General features: G+C 49.5%; 1 protein-coding gene and 1 long non-coding RNA gene across 2 annotated transcripts in view; one reads left to right on the top strand and one right to left on the bottom strand.

The window, feature by feature from the left end:
- Positions 1 to 610: 610 nt before the first annotated feature.
- LOC310769277 (uncharacterized protein) lies at positions 611 to 4,959 on the bottom strand. Its single transcript, XM_083628279.1, has 2 exons — positions 3,810 to 4,959; positions 611 to 1,698 (listed from the first exon to the last, which is right to left on the bottom strand). The coding sequence occupies exon 1, from the start codon at positions 4,929 to 4,931 to the stop codon at positions 3,849 to 3,851; it is 1,083 nt and encodes a 360-aa protein (XP_083484405.1). The 5' UTR covers positions 4,932 to 4,959; the 3' UTR covers positions 611 to 1,698; positions 3,810 to 3,848.
- Positions 4,960 to 12,064: 7,105 nt separating this feature from the next.
- The window catches only part of LOC310769970, a 166,838-nt gene continuing 161,942 nt past the window's right edge, over positions 12,065 to 16,960 (top strand). Inside the window, exon 1 of the long non-coding RNA XR_014551902.1 lies at positions 12,065 to 12,115. This is a non-coding gene — a long non-coding RNA (uncharacterized lncRNA). The remainder of the gene's footprint in view (positions 12,116 to 16,960) is intronic.

Here is a 16,960-nt window from a genome sequence, read left to right as displayed (position 1 = left end):
ACCAGATGGACATAGAATTGACCTGCACCTCCATGGATAGCTGTGAGTCCAAAATAATTCCCAGTCTGCGCACCTGGTCCTTCAGGAGCACAGTTATCCCTTTCAGGACCAGGAAATGCCCCACACCTCCCTGTCCCCTGTCACCCAGAAACAGTACTGTCTTGTTGAGGTTCAATCTCAATCTGTTGACTGCCATCCATCTCCCAATCACCTCCAGATACCCACACAGGACGTTCACTGCCTTCACTGGTTTCGATTTAAATGAGGTAGAGCTGGGTATCATCTGCATACTGGTGAATGCTTAGCCCGGACCCCCTAATGATCTCTCCCAGCAGTTTCATATAAATGTTAAAAAGTATGGGGAAGAGGACAGAACCCTGAGGCACCCCACAAGTGAGAGCCCAGGAGGAAGGAGCAGAACCACTGTATAACAGTGCTCCCAGCTCCTCTAGACGGTCCAGAAGGAGGTCATGGTCGATGGTAACAAAGGCCGCTGAGAGATCCAGCAGAACTAGGAAACAGCTTTCACCTTTGTCCCTACCCTGCCGGAGATCATCAACCGGTGTGGCCATGGCGGTTTCAATCCTATGATGGGGCCTGAAAACTGACTGAATCATAGAATCATAGAGTTGGAAGAGACCACAAGGGCCATCGAGTCCAACCCCCTGCCAAGCAGGAAACACCATCAGAGCACTCCTGACATGGTTGTCAAGCCTCTGCTTAAAGACCTCCAAAGAAGGAGACTCCACCACACTCCTTGACAGCAAATTCCACTGTCGAACAGCTCTTACTGTCAGGAAGTTCTTCCTAATGTTTAGGTGGAATCTTCTTTCTTGTAGTTTGGATCCATTGCTCCGTGTCTGCTTCTCTGGAGCAGCAGAAAACAACCTTTCTCCCGCCTCTATGTGACATCCTTTTATATATTTGAACATGGCTATCATATCACCCCTTTACCTCCTCTTCTCCAGGCTAAACATGCCCAGCTCCCTTAGCCGTTCCTCATAAGGCATCGTTTCCAGGCCTTTGACCATTTTGGTTGCCCTCCTCTGGACACGTTCCAGTTTGTCAGTGTCCTTCTTGAACTGTGGTGCCCAGAACTGGACACAGTACTCCAGGTGAGGTCTGACCAGAGCAGAATACAGTGGCACTATTACTTCCCTTGATCTAGATGCTATACTCCTATTGATGCAGCCCAGAATTGCATTGGCTTTTTTAGCTGCCGCGTCACACTGTTGGCTCATGTCAAGTTTGTGGTCAACCAAGACTCCTAGATCCTTTTCACATGTACTGCTCTCAAGCCAGGGGTCACCCATCTTGTATTTGTGCCTCTCATTTTTTTTTTTTGCCCAAGTGCAATACTTTACATTTCTCCCTGTTAAAATTCATCTTGTTTGTTTTGGCCCAGTTCTCTAATCTGTCAAGGTCGTTTTGAAGTGTGATCCTGTCCTCTGGGGTGTTAGCCACCCCTCCCAGTTTGGTGTCATCTGCAAATTTGATCAGGATGCCCTTGAGTCCATCATCCAAGTCATTGATAAAGATGTTGAATAAGACCAGGCCCAAGACAGAACCCTGTGGCACCCCACTAGTCACTCTTCTCCAGGATGAAGAGGAACCATTGATGAGCACCCTTTGGGTTTGGTCAGTCAGCCAGTTACAAATCCACTGAGTGGTAGCATAGTCAAGACCGCATTTTACCAGCTTCTTTACAATAATATCATGGGGCACCTTGTCAAATGCCTTGCTGAAATCAAGGTAGGCTACATCCACTGCATTCCCTTCATCTACCAGGCTTGTAATTCTGTCAAAAAACGAGATCAGGTTAGTCTGACATGACTTATTTTTCAGAAATCCATGCTGACTATTGGTGATCACAGCATTCCTTTCTAAGTGCTCACAGACTGTTTGCTTAATGATCTGCTCCAGAATCTTCCCTGGTATTGATGTCAGACTGACTGGGCCCTCTCTGATTTGGGTCCTCTCTTTCCCCCTTTTTGAAAATAGGGACAACATTTGCCCTCCTCCAGTCTGCCGGGACTTCGCCTGTTCTCCAGGAATTCTCAAAGATGACTGCCAGTGGTTCTGAGATCACATCTGCCAGTTCTTTTAATACTCTTGGATGCAGTTCATCTGGCCCTGGAGACTTGAATACATCTAAACTAGCCAAGTATTCTTGTACTATCTCCTTAGTTATTCTGGGCTGTGTTTCCTCTGCTGAACCATTTGCTCCAAATTCTTCAGGTCGGGCATTGTTTTCTTTATCGGAGAAGACTGAGGCAAAGAAGGCATTGAGGAGTTCAGCCCTTTCTGTGTCCCCTGTTTGCATTTCACCATCTTCTCCTCTGAGTGACCCCACTGTTTCTTTGTTCTTCCTTTTGCTACGAACATACACATAAAAGCCTTTTTTGTTGCTTTTAACCTCTCTAGCAAGCCTGAGTTCATTCTGTGCTTTAGCTTTTCTGACTTTATGTCTACACGTGCTGGCTATTTGTTTGAATTCCTCTTTGGTGGTTTCCCCCCTTTTCCATTTTTTGTACACATCCTTTTTGAATCTTAACTCAGTTAAAAGTTCTTTAGATAGCCACCCTGGCTTCTTTAGGCACCTTCCATGTTTCCGTCTCATTGGTATTGCCTGAAGTTGTGCTTTTACTATCTCCCTCTTAACAAACTCCCAGCCATCATGAACTCCCTTTCCTTTTAGTATCACTGTCCATGGGATCTCACCCAGCACTTCCCTAAGTTTTATGAAGTCGGCTTTCTTAAAGTCAAGAAATTGAGTCCTAGTATGCTTGGCTGCTCCTTTCCGCTGTATAGTAAACTTCAGAAGAGCATGATCACTCGCGCCTAATGATCCTTCCACTTCTACCCCACTAACCAGGTCATCAACACTGGTTAGGACCAGATCTAAAATGGCTGTTCCTCTTGTTGCTTCTCCCACTTTCTGGACAATGAAGTTGTCTGCAAGGCCAGTGAGGAATCTGTTTGACCTTATGCTCTTGGCTGAGTTTGACATCCAACAAATCATAGAATCATAGAATCATAGAGTTGGAAGAGACCACAAGGGCCATCGAGTCCAACCCCCTGCCAAGCAGGAAACACCATCAGAGCACTCCTGACATATGGTTGTCAAGCCTCTGCTTAAAGACCTCCAAAGAAGGAGACTCCACCACACTCCTTGGCAGCAAATTCCACTGTCGAACAGCTCTTACTGTCAGGAAGTTCTTCCTAATGTTTAGGTGGAATCTTCTTTCTTGTATCCGGGTAATTGAAGTCCCCCATTACTACTATCTCCCTTCCTTTTGCATGCTTGGCCATCTGTTCAAGGAAGGCATCATCTATGTCCTCCATTTAGCTTGGGGATCTATAGTAAACTCCCACAATGAGGTCACTGTTATTCTTCTCTCCCTTAATTTTGACCCAAATGCTCTCACTTTGGCTTTGAGGTTCTAAATCTTGGATCTCTTCACAGGTATACACATCCCTGACATATAACGCCACTCCTCCTCCTTTCTTGTCTGGTCTGTTTCTCTGAAATAGATTGTATCCCTCCATTATTACATTCCAATTGTGGGACTTATCCCACCAGGTTTCAGTGATGCCTATTATGTCATATTTAGTTTGCTGTACCAAGAGCTCAAGCTCATCTTGTTTATTTCCCATGCTTTGCGCATTAGTGTGCAGACATTGAAGTCCATTAATCATTCCCCCGTGTCTCTTATTTAAGGATTTTTTCCTCCCACCACTAGGTCTGCGTGCTGTTTGCTCCATTTGGTCTATGACATTTGGATGATCATCTTCATCAATTGATAGACTCCTACCTTCAGGAGCACTGTCTCCCTCCCCCACATTAGTCAGTTTAAAGCCCTCCTGATGAGGTTTCTGAGATTTTTGGCAAAAACATTCCTTCCAACCGTTGTGAGGTGCAGCCCATCGCTTGCCAGAAGTCCATCTTCAAGGAACTGCAGTCCGTGATCTAAGAATCCAAACCGTTCCTGTTTACACCATTTGCGAAGCCAGCTGTTCACTTCCACTATTTTTCCCTCTCTCCCTCGGCCACGTCGTTCAACTGGGAGGACAGATGAGATGACAATTTGTGCATTTAATTGCTTCAATTTCCTGCCCAGAGCCTCGTAGTCTCTTTTGGTCTTCTGGAGGCTATTGCTTGCAGTGTCATTGGTTCCCACATGAACCAAGAGGAAGGGGTATTTGTCGGTGGGTTTTATGATTCCTTGCAGTCGTTCAGTTACATCTTGGATCTTAGCCCTGGGGAGACAGCACACTTCCCGAGACATCTTGTCAGGCCCACAGATCACTGCTTCTGTTCCCCTCAGTAGGGAATCCCCTATCACCACTACACGCCTCCTCTTAGGTTTGGTCGGGGTTCTTCCGTGAGCTGTCCGTTCCAAGGTCGCCTGCACATTCCCTGAGGACTGACTTTGCTGCTCATCTTCATATACCTGATCGACTGTAATGAGGGAGAGATCCTCAAATGGAGTCTGCTCTTCGTCTTCCATGCTAGGGGAGAGGACCTCAAAGCGATTGTGTATTTCTAAACAATCAGAGCGAACCCTGGGCCTCCTACTTCTTTGAGTCACATTTCTCCATATATCTGGCTCCTGTGTTGGTGAACTAGCCTCCTTCTCAGGGGAGTCCCCTGTCTCCTCCTTGGTGGAGACGGTGTGCTCTGTTGCTTCCAAGAAGAGCTCCAGCTCTCTAATTCTTTGGAGCGTAGCTACACGTTCCTCCAGTTGCTGGACTTTGTCTTCTAAGAGGGCAATCAACATGCAATTGCTGCAGGTAAAGCTGCCTGCAACCTTTGGCAAGATGGCAAACATTGCGCAGGAACCGCAGGCGACTGCAGCTGTTCCCTCACCCTCCATCTTGAGAACGTGTCGTTGGGGGTGGCTACAGTGGTCCTCCATCATAAGAAGCATGAAGACAGGACAAATAACTCCCCCCCCCAAAAAACCTAGGTCTCCCCCAACAAACGGGGTTCAAGTAGTCAGACCCTTCAGGTGTGCCTGGAGCAGTTCCGCAACCACCCACTCAATCACCTTGCCCAGGAATGGAAGATTTGAGACTGGGCGATAACTGGCCTTAGTGTCCTGGGTCCAAAGATGGTTTTTTAAAAAGTGATTTAATAACTGTTTCTTTAAGTGGGTCTGGGAAGACTCCCTCACGTTCACCACCCCATGGAGCCCATTGCCCAGCCTTGCCTGGCTTGCTTTTATGAGCCAGGATGGGCAAGGATCAAGGAGACAGGTGGTTGGTTTCACTTGCCCAAGCAGCCTGTCCACATCCTTGGAAGTAACAGGTTGAAACTGATCCCATGCAACTGGACAGAGTGCTGGCACTCTCCCCCCTGACCCTGCTAACACAGCAGGAGATCTTGGTGTCCTTACTGAACCCGGATTGTGAACGTGGTTCTGTTAAACTATGAACCACCTGAAAAAGTCTCATGGAACTGTTTTTTGCAAGTGCAATGGAGGTAGTGAAGAACATCTTCACTGTTGCCATCACCACTTGGTAGGCTCGATGTTGAGCTCCAACCCATGTTCAGTCCGATTTGAACTAAGTTTTCCACCACTCTAGCCGTCTCAGCAATTGTTTCATCGCCCTCTGTCCTGGGGAATACCAGAGAACCATCTGAGCTCCTTGTAATTGGAGAGGGTGCTTTGGAGCCAAACAGTGGATAATCCTGGTTAACTCTGCATTCCAGTGGGCCACCAGGGCGTCAGCTGAAAGGCCATCAGCATGGGATAAGACATCCCCTACCACCCTCTGGAAACCATCTGGATCCATTAAGTGGTGGGGGCAGACCATCCAAATCGGTCCCACCTCCCTGCAGAGGGGAAGGGTTGCAGAGAAGTCTAGATGCACCAGGAAATGATCTGACAATGGTACTTTTTTTGTTATGCTGGAACTTAGTGTCAGATCACTCACATCCACAGTAGTGAACACCAGATCTAAGGCATGTCCATGGCTTATTCAGGGATAGCCCCATGGAGGCCATGTTTTCCATGAAGTCCCAAGAGGCCCCTTGTAAGGTCGTGTCAGCATGGATGTTAAAATCCCTTCAGGACAACCAAACTAGGAGTCTCCAGGAGAACATCCTCCATGACCTGAAGCAGTTCAGGCAGGGAATCCTTGGTGCAGCGGGGAGGTCGGTACACCAAAAGGAATCCGGTACTGCCCCTATGGCCCAGCTTCCACAACAAGCATTCAGAAAACAGTGTCTTTCTAAACATCGCTGTAACCCCCCTCCCCGCCCACATGACCTGGGATGCTGTGTGTAAGAGAAGGCTGGCAGACAAGCAGTGGCAAGAACAGGCTCATCCGCCTCATCCAACCATGTCTCCGTTACACATGCCAGGTCAAGTCCTCCATCCACGATCAAGTCATGGATCTTGTGGACCATTGACTTGGCACAGTGCCACTTTAAGGCCATGTGGGACACCCTTGTTAATACTGGTATTGCTAACGCCATAGAATATTTCAGCAGTGCAGATGCTTTTTATTAAGTATTTTGATATTTTGTATTAAGTATTTTGTTATCTCTTGACAAAATATGTGATGTGCTGCTCACAGATCTGCCATGGTCGTGCAGTCCTATCTCCTTATACTTACATCCCATTGCAAGTGTATTCTGCAGGAAGGAACACGAAAATGCAAAGTGAAATTAGGCTTCTGGTGTATCTTGCTTTCTGCTATTTTTAAGAGCAGGCTTCTAGCTTGTATGGTGCCAAGTATGTTATTTAAGTGGGGGGGACAATGCTTGGTGCAACCACAGGTTCAAAGGGGTGGCTTTCAGCTGGCCTTCAACGGTCACTGGGCTTCCCAGTACAGCAGTGCCAGAATAATTCATTAAAAATAGTATACTTGCAGAACAAAACATGCAAGATATTAAATGCAGTACGTTTTCTTCATGATACGTTTTTTCAGGTTGCATCCCGCAGCGACCCGGAAGTACTGGAAAGGGTTACTTCCGGGTTTCGCCGCTCGCACTTGCGCAGACGCGCCAAATGATGTCACACACATGCGCAGAAGCAGTGAATCGTGACCTGCGTGTGCGCAGGCGCACCGCTGCGGGCTGCGTTCTGCTCATGTTGCAAACGGGCCTCCGGAACGGATCCCGTTTGCAACTAGAGGTACCACTGTACTGCTCAACTCTGGCAGTTTGGGTCTTGGTGCAGAATCACCTTATAATATTTTTGTTCCATGTGGAAGACAGACAACTTGATTACCCATTCCTGACATTGTACTACTTTCCAATAAAGATTCCAAGTCTTGCAAGAATACCATGTTGAGTGTGGAGCCTCTCTACTTGTACATGTTTGTGCATTTCAACCCATGATAGTACAGTTCATTGATTTGCATAATCTTGACTGGAATTTGAAATGGGGTTTTATATTTTTGGGTTTGTTTTCAGAGTCTGCAGTGACAATAGTAGCTGCAAGAGGCCAGTTTGCAGTGGTGCTGTCAGGACTGGACTTTGGAGCAGAAGCTCAGGGCTGCACTTAGAAGGAGCAGGGTGGCCCACAAACAGCTGGGGCACCTTAGCCACATTTTGAAATAAGGGAAGTAAGATGCTTTGCAGTCTAAATAAGGGCTTCCCTTTAAGAACACGATATCGAGAGTGTAAAATTGCTATGCTCCACTGCTCCTGAGCAGCAGTTTGTTCTGACCAGTGTAGCATTACTGCTCTTGATATCCGCCTGCTCAGGTAGGGGGGGTCTGGTTTGCCCAGGTGCCAAGAGGTGTATTGCAGAGGCAAAGGTTTTTCAGACAGTTTTGGTTTCCTGCTGCAAGAGGATCTTATTGATTTCTTTACAAAACAGGAGTGGGGTGGACTGTATCGCTTCAGTACTTGTAAAAGAGGCTATTAGGGATGGTTTGAACAGGGTGTGCTGCACGTAGCTCCAGTAAGGGCTCCCCAGTGGAGTTTTGCCAACACTGCCTCCTCATCTGCCTGCAGCATCCGCTTATTGCAGCCTTGCTCTTCTCCCTGCTTCTCTCTCTGCCCCATCTCATCCCCAGCTATCCCTAGCTTGCTTCCCCTAGTCAAAAGCTTTAGCTACATTCCCAACATTCTACTTGGGCTCTTTCTGATGACTTATCAGTCCAAGGGAGGCCTAAAACCCAAATATTTGCTTTATTTCAAATCAGTTTGTGGATTTTAGTACTACTTCATCTCTGCAGATCCACATTTATCAGTACCTCTCTTCCTTCCCTATGCCCTCACCATTCCCCTAGACTTTCTTTTTAAAATTATCTTTTTATGGTCACTTGCCTTCTATAGGAGGGGTGGGGAACATCTGTCTTGGGGGCTGAGTGCAACCTTCTAAGCCCCTTGCCAGACTTGATGTGCCTTTGCCTGCCTGAAATGGGCCTTTGAACTTTGACCACACTTTTTGCTTGCTGGACAGAGGACAGATGTGTTTGCATAGAAACTAGCCTGCTGTACAAAGGTAAAATTCACATGTGTAGCTCCTCCCACTTTTGCCTCTAGTCCTGCCCACCACTGGCATGTGGCCCCCAAAAGGTTTCTCAGAAGTGATTGTGGCCCTTGGACTGAAAAATGCCTCTACACCTGCTCCTATAGCTCCTCCCCACCACTGGATAGCTCAATCGATTAGAGCATGGTGCTGATGATACCTGGGTTGCAGGTTCAATCCTCACATGGGGCAGCTGAATTGCAGGGGTTGGACTAGATAATCCTCAGGGTCACTTCCAACTCTACCATTCTATGACTCTATCTCCTTCTTTCCCAGCTGCCCTCCCTCTCCCACAGGAGCAATGTCTGCGATAGCTTCTAAGCTTCACCAACTGCAGCAAAAAAGCATTGCCACATTATCCCTTAGTTTCTACCTGCCTGTATCTTCCTTTTCTTCTTGCCTTGGCTCTTAGCAACTGGGGGGGGGGGCAGAAAATCCATATTGCCCTTTTCACAAAAAAGTGACATTTCACAGAGCAAAGTGCTCCAGGTTAGGTATAGAAGCTACACAGTTCCTGCCACCTGCAACCTAATCTGGTGCCTGTTTGTTCAGAAGTTAATGGTCAGGAGAAAAGGGGTGAGTGAAGATCTATATCAAGAACAAAGGGGGCGGGTAAAGATCTACATGGGGATCTGCCCCCCCCCTGTGGATCCTGCCCCCCCCAGGCAGTTGCCTCACCTTGCCGGCCCTGCAAATGGCCACTGGATTTGATGAAATTTACTAGTGCATACATGTCCACAGGGCTGTAGCTGTAGTTAACACCTGCCACCTGCCCCAAATCATGAGCGACTCCGCTGCTCCTGCCCCTACAGCATCCTGCAAAGCTCACCAGACACTCAGTTGGGCAGTAAGGACCAAAATCGCTTCTTCTCGACTGATGGGCCTTGCAGTCCAGAAACGCTGCAGGGCACCAGGTTAGGGAAGCTTGGCCAGGGCTCTGAACAGGGGCAGACCCTGGGGGCTCAGATTTCAACACTGCCCTGTGTGACTTCAACATTCACCCTCTCCCTGCTTCTCTCACTCCATCCTAAATAAGAGTCGTGCCCCCCCCCCAAAGCTCAGCACCCAGCGAGACCCAACTGGCCACTCTCCCCTCAACCTGCCTCTGCTCTGAAGGAGCCACTTGCTGGAAGAGTGCAGAGCGAAGAGCGGCAACGTCTCATCCCGGCCCCCAGCGCCGAAGGTGGGGCACTTTCCGCTGAACCTCTGCAACGGGGAGGGGCCTCAGCGAGCGATCGCATCCTATGCAGAAGCTGGGCGCCCTAAATCCGCTGATCCCATAGAGCTGTGGCGTGAGAAGGGACTCCGAGGGCAATCCAGTCCAGCCCCTGCAATCCTGCCCGCAGCCGCCCCGGGGTGGAAGAGCGGCCAGGCTCGACGGGCTGGTGCTGGGGGGCCCCGAGGAGCCAGCGCCTAACAGGTTGAGAATGGCGGGTGGGAAAGACGCCCCAAGGGCCCCGCTGGCGCCCAGGGACGACCCTCCAGCCAAGGGAAGGGGAGCTCCGCGGGCCCGGAAAGGGCGAGGGAAGGCGCGGGCTCGGCGCTGCGTCGGCTGCAGCCGCGCGCGCAGGTTATATATAGAAGGGAGCCGGCGGCGCGCCCGCTGCACCGCGCGGCTACCTCAGCCAAGGGAAGCTGCTCCAAGAAGCTTCCCCTGGCGGTGTCCCGGTTTATCCGGGCGATTGTTCCGCTCCCGGGCCAGATCTGATGTGAGATCGAGGATCCTTTGTTTTAAATGCTGGTGGGTTGTTGTGGGGTGGGGGTGGGGGAGCCCTACTCGCCATCAGACATAATCCTCAGGTCCCCTGCTTTCATTTTATTAAAAAATGAGTGCATAATAAGGCCACATCCGCATCGTGCATTTAAGGCACCACTTTAAACCCAAAGAAATCCTGGGAACGGCAGTCTGTGCTGAGAGCAGTCCCTTCCCAGGCAGGGCTGCAAATCCCAGGATGCAATAGACAACCCACCCGCCTCCCTAGGGGACTCTGCAAACTGCAGCTGGCTGGGCTTGCCTTCCCCACCATCACAGCCTTTTCCATATAACCTCAAAGAGTCTTATGACAACTGAAGGCTTCAGCACATTTATGATACAGCATAAGCCGGCAACGATGCTCACTTCTATGCATGGCCAGGAAGTGCCGAGGCGTGAGGTCAGAGGGAAGTGAAATGCAAGGAGGACAGTGGCGATCAACGTAAACTGACACATGCACACATCCTGGAATTGGTAAGCTAGGTAACATACGTAGCGTTGTAAAAATACGTCATCTAAAGTCAAGTACAGGTGAAAAACTGAATTTTCTGATAAATTGTGATTCAGAGGTTTCCCTTGAAGGTCCTTTATTTGGCCGCTCTAAGATCACTTGCCGCAGGGGCAAGAAGCCTTTTGCAGCCTGAGGGCAACATTCCCTTCTGGGCAGCCTTCTAGACATGGCTGTCAACTTTCCCCTTTTCTTGCGAGGAATCCTATTTGGAAACGTTGACAGCTATGCTTCTAGAGATAGGGGCGGGGCAAGAGGCAAAAGTGGGCGGAGCAACTAACAGTTTCTACCTGTAGGTACCATAGGCTAGCTTCTAAGCCCATTCACACAACCCTCTTCATGCGGACAGGCCAAAGGCATTATCAGACTTGAAAGGGAAAAGCACGGGGGCGGGGGGCAGATCAGGGCCAGTGATGGGTGTGGCAGAGGGAGAGTTTTCAGAGCCAGAGAAAAAGGGCTGCAGAGCTGCCTTGGGGTCCATCGACTTGAAGTTCAGTTCCCTGAGCTACAGTATACTCTGATAGTCTGAAATGCTCCACTGTTTTCTAGATACTGTATCACAATTTCTAATTCAGATTCCTGCCCAGACAGCTTTAAAATATCATTCCTTCTAACAGCAAATTTAGCTGGTAAGTGCTGATCGGATTGTAGCCAAAATAGGGCATCAGAGAAACCGCAGGGGGGGTAGCATCATGCTCTGGAAAACCAAAGATTACAAAAATACAAAAAATACAAAAAGAGGCAGGGAGGAGGGATATAGGGTAAAAACCTAAGAAGGCACCCCCCTTCCAATGGCCCACTGAGGACTGAGCATATTCAGAGATCACAGAATGCTAAGTTTCATAGAATCATAGAATTGTAGAGTTGGAGGGGACTTATGGAATATGTAGAAATGGAGGAACTTCCTGGAAGAATAAGAAAACAACATAATAAACTTTTTATAAAAGAACAGAAATGGTTTATTGAATGTTGTTTAGTCATTTAGTCGTGTCCGACTCTTTGTGACCCCATGGACCAGAGCACACCAGGCACTCCTGTCTTCCACTGCCTCCCGCAGTTTGGTCAAATTCATGCTGGTATCTTCGAGAACACTGTCCAACCATCTCGTCCTCTGTTGTCCCCTTCTCCTTGTGCCCTCCATCTTTCCCAACATCAGGGTCTTTTCCAGGGAGTCTTCTCTTCTCAGATTTATTGAATATTTACAGATAAATTGTAAACAGATAAAAACACTGGCAGGATTATTGTAATAACCTGCAGGTGTATAAGTGTATCTATTTAAAGAAGATAAATAAATAAGTTAATCTGGATATGCAGAAGATATTAAAAATAAATTTAAGGAACTGCAGAAATAGAGGGAAGGAAGTCAAGTTTTAAAATGTTAAAATTATTGCACAATCAGTGAAATGTATACATATATCTGAAAAGTATAAATAAAATTTAAAAGGAGAAGAAGAAGGCCATCATATCTCCTCTCAGTCTTCTATTCCCCAGGCTTCTTCAACCACTCCTCTTCAGGCTTGGTTTCCAGACCTTTGATCATCTTGGTCCTCCTCCTCTGCACATCTTCCAGCTTGTCAACATCCTTCTTAAATTGTGAGGGAGGATGAAAATGGGGAAAATGGGAACCGAATAGGATAGAAGAGGTCATGGCTGCAAAGCTGTAGCCCTGAACTGGTGATGATATACTGCAACACTTTGTTGCAGCTCCCATGCAGAGTCAGGCTGTGCACACACCATACATTTAAAACACATTGCTTTCACCCAAAGAATTCTGGTAACTGTGGCATGTTAGGCATGCTGGGGATTGTAGCTCTGTGAGGGGTAAACAACAGTTACCAGGATTCTTTGGCTCAGAGCAGCCCTATTGGAATGAATGGCCCTAAGTCGTATCCATTAATTCCAATGTGTCAGAGTATGACTAGGATTGGCTACATCCCACTGTGTTTATGCAACCATCGTGAACAGAACGCACAACAGGCAGAGAGAGGACCTTTTGCAAGGTGTGGGAAAGGTGAGCTGGCCTGGCTCCTGGATCAGGGTGAGGATCCGAGCACACGCCCCAATTTATAGGCAGTTGTCATACATGTGGCAAAATGAGCAAGACACTGGAAAACACCCCACACCCTGGCTGGCTTTTATTGGTTTATTTAATGTGGAAGCTTGGGGTTTATTCGGTCAATGGGCAGAGGGGCAGAAGAGACAGCCCCAGCTTTGCCTGCTGCTGAACTTGCCTGTTAGCTTGAGACTTAGTAAGCCAAAGCACCTTCACTTGGTTGCTCTAAATTTATATGCCTGGCTAGCTCTTCCCAGCTGTGACTGCAGCCAATCATACCAGGGTGTGCGGCTCAAATGCCAGAAAGCAGGAGTTTGAAAGGGTCAAGACAGTTTAGCCTCTTGGGCTAAAGTTTTTTCAAAACTTTAAAAAACACATTAACAAGCTTTTACCTTGTTTTATATCGTACTCAACGCAAAGCATAAACTTTTAGCTGAGCACCTGTCTAGAGTGTTTGGGATTAGAGGACAACATAGCTATAGTGGGCATAACAGAAACATGGAGGAATGGAGAGAAGTGGTGGTATATGGGGACAAACTTTATAGGAAGGACAGGGAAGGGCAAACGGGAGGTGGAGTCGCTCTCTCTCCACCTCAGTGAGGACATGAGAGGCTTGTTGTTTCAGGAGGAAATGAAGGAATGTGCCTTTGTGGGAAGGTTGCAGCTCCTGCTGGGGCTGTAGAGACCGACGTGGGAGAGACGTTTTGTTGCAGCCGGGGCAGATGAAGGTGCCCAGTTTTGTGCTGCAGATGCACCTTGGCGTACCCTAAATAATTGTGCCCCAGGACAGCGGTCACAGAACTGACCAGGGGGCCAGTTCAGGACAAGCCACCAGAAAGTTCTTCTTCACCCTGTGCACACTTAAACTCTGAAATTTGCTCCCACGGAGAGCAGTGAACACCACCAACTTGGATGGCTTTACTGTAGAAGAGAATTAGGCAAATCGATGGTGAATAACGCTCTCGGTGCTACAGAGATACCTCTGGATTCCCTTGGCTGGGAATCGCGAGGGAAGGGAGCTCCTTGCACTCTCGGGTCCCGCTTGCCAGCTTCGCACGTGGGGCATCTGGTTGGCCTCAGGGAGAACAAGGCGCTGAACGAGATGTTCCTTTGGCCTCTCCTTATCTCCTTCTGTTACAAGCAGAGCTGCTTGGCTCTCTTTTCCTCTGTGAAATGCTGGAAGGCTGATGCATTGTCACAGGAGAAGAAGGAGGGAGGTGAGTGAGCAAGGCAGTGCCTGGGAGGGGGCGACGGGGGGGGGCACTGTTACTAGGCGAGGCTGGGCAGCGCAGGCAGGAAGGAAGCTCCCCCCAGCCTCCCACCCCACAGGCGGGGCGCATCTATCCACCATCCGGGGGTTACGCACTGCGGTCCTCTCCCCTCCCCTCCCCTCCCCGCTCTTGTTTCCCTGCCAAGAAGTACACACACGCACCCAGCGCGGTCACATTCATCAGCCAGCCTGCGAGAGATTTGCTCGCCTCGCAGGCTCCTCCTTTGCAACAGGACCGCCCCTCGCCTTACCTTAGATGAACCCGGCAGGCCGGCTTGCTTTGCTGCCGCCGCCTCTGCTGGCTGTTCTCTGCAACGTAGCGGATCAATGGGAAACGGGCGTGCGATGGGAAGGTTTCACAAGCGAGGCCGCCGCCGGCCAGAGACATTTGGGTACCTAGGGCGGAGCATCCGAATGGGAACCGAAGGTCACATCCTCCACGCCGTACATGCATAGCACTCTTGCAGCGCTATAGGAGTCATGACTTCTCCAGAAGAATATTAGGGGACCCAAACTACAGACTCAGACCCCAGGATTTGGGGGTGGGCTCTTAAAGTGGTATAAATGTTCATTCCATGTACGGTGTGGATGTGACCTAAGGCTAAACCCTTCTGGGTCAGACAGAAGGGGCCCACCTCGGGGTGGACTTCCAAATATCATTCAGATCAGACCCCAGCCTCACAAAGCGGCTCGGCGCTGGCAGGGCAGCCGGAGATGGATGCAGCGGCCCCTCGATCCCAGCGCCTGGCCAATCAGGCACCCCAAGCAAAGCAGGGGGGTCGCCCTCCGCTCTGCTTTTGGCCCCCAGGATCTATTTTGTACTCAAGAACTACTTTGCCTCTGGGGGCGGAGTCCCCTCTATAGCCATGGCATGACTAATGGCAACCCCACCCTCTGCCAATTCGCAATGACCACAACCCAAACTACCTTGCCAGGCCTGCACTGGGGGGGGGGCGTGCAAGAGTGTGGGTGGCCGTGCTGACTGCTGGCACTCAACCGTCGGGACGAAGGCAGTCCTCAGTCTGTGCAATAAAGTGTTGGCCGCCCGGATCTAGCCCAATATTGTCAGTTCTGCCTGGAAGCAGCTGTCCAGGGTCTCAGACGGAGGATGATTTCCCCCCTATAACTTAAGAACGTAAGAAGAGCCTGGCTGGATGAGGCCAATGTGAGAATCCTGCCAGCGGGACCCGAGGCCAAGAGTCCTCTCTCTTTCTGCGGTTTCCTCCTCTGGCCGCGGAGGCAGAAGCGAGCCCTGGGGGCCAGCAGCCATCCAGGATTCCACAGCCTTTTCCTCCATGGATTTCTGCAACCCTCTTTTTAAGCCATCCAAGCTGGTGGCAACCCCTGAGTCTCTTGTGGAAGCCAATTCCCTAGTGAGACGATGCAGAAGGACTTCTCTCATCTCTCCCGAATCTTCCCTGGTTGTCCCTTGCCCAGATTATCCGGAGCTTTGGGCTGGGTTGTCACCAATATGCTGATGACACGCAGCTCTGTCTGCTGATGGATGGCCATACCGATTCAGCCCCGAACACACTGACCAGATGCTTGGAAGCTGTGGCTGGATAACCAATCTAATTCAATCGTGGAAGCCGATTGAAACTAAATCCTTCGAAGACAGAGGTCCTATGGCTGGGTCGGGATGGCATGGGGATGAGGGGCCAACTCCCTTCTCTTGCGGGGCCCAATTAGTGCCATTGCCTTCCGTTAAGAGTTTGGGTGTAATCCTTGACGCCTCCCTTTCCAAGGAGGCGCAGGTTACAGCAACAGCCAAGGCGACTTTTTTCCACCTTCGCCGCATCAAACAGTTGGTCCCTTACCTTTCCCGCCCTGACCTGGCCACAGTGATCCATGCGATGGTCATCTCCAGGCTTGACTACTGTAATTTGCTCTACGCGGGGCTGCCCTTGAAGCTGTCCCAGAAACTCCAGCGGGTACAGAATGCTGCAGCGAGGCTCCTCACAGGGTCTCTGCCCTGGGAGCATATTCACCCAGTGCTTTTCCAGCTGCACTGGCTCCCGGTGGAGTACAGGGTCAGATTTAAGGTGCTGCTTTTGACCTTTAAAGCCCTTCACGGCCTAGGACCCTCGTACCTACGGGACCGCCTCTCCTGGTATGCCCCACAGAGGACCTCAAGGTCCATAAATAGCAACACCCTAGAGGTTTTGGGCCCTAAGGAAGTTAGATTAGCCTCAACCAGAGCCAGGGCCTTCTCAAACTGGCTTGGCCTGGTGGAACGCTCTGTCTCATGAGACCAGGGCCCTGCAGGATCTGATTTCTTTCCGCAGGGCCTGTAAGACAGAGTTGTTCCGCCTGGCCTTTGGCTTGGAGCCAATTTGATTCCCTCCCCCTCTTTCTTTTTCCTTTCTCTTCCTGTGATGAGGCTACATTTTAATATTTTAATGTTTCAATATTCTAATGTTGTATTTTAATTTTGTTTTTAAGTTGTAATCATTCATCTTGTTTTTATTATTGCCGCCCTGAGCCCGGCCTTGGCAGGGGAGGGCGGGGTACAAATAAAAATTATTATTATTATTATTATCCACAAGTTCCAGGGTTAGGAGGGGGGAGAGAACTTTCTCTCTCTACTTTCACCTTGTCATAAATTTCTATCCTGCCGCCTCTACTCGCCTTTTCTCTAAGCTGAAAAGCCCCCGATGCTGCCGCCTTTCTACATGGGGAGTCGCTCCCTCGCCTCGCCTGCCCTTTTCCAACTCTGCAATATACTTTTGGGGCGAGGCAGCCGGGACTGCGCACTGCATCCCATATGCCGGTCACCTGGTCTTCCTTTGCTTGGCGATGACAGGGAGTGACTCTTACACTGCGCCTCCCTTTCAAGGGGCTCAAGGAAGGATGTACTGTACCCTCAAAACAGCCCTGTCAGGTA

This window comes from Podarcis filfolensis, assembly GCF_964270895.1.
Source record: "Podarcis filfolensis genome assembly, chromosome: 8".
In the NCBI taxonomy this organism is placed as follows: Eukaryota; Metazoa; Chordata; class Lepidosauria; order Squamata; family Lacertidae; genus Podarcis; species Podarcis filfolensis.
The sequence above is the reverse complement of the archived record's forward strand: the minus strand, read 5'-3'. Positions and strand labels throughout refer to the sequence as shown.

Excerpts from the sequence above, each read along its gene's own strand:
- LOC310769277 (XM_083628279.1), bottom strand. The coding sequence starts at position 4,931 with ATGCTTCTTATGATGGAGGACCACTGTAGCCACCCCCAACGACACGTT.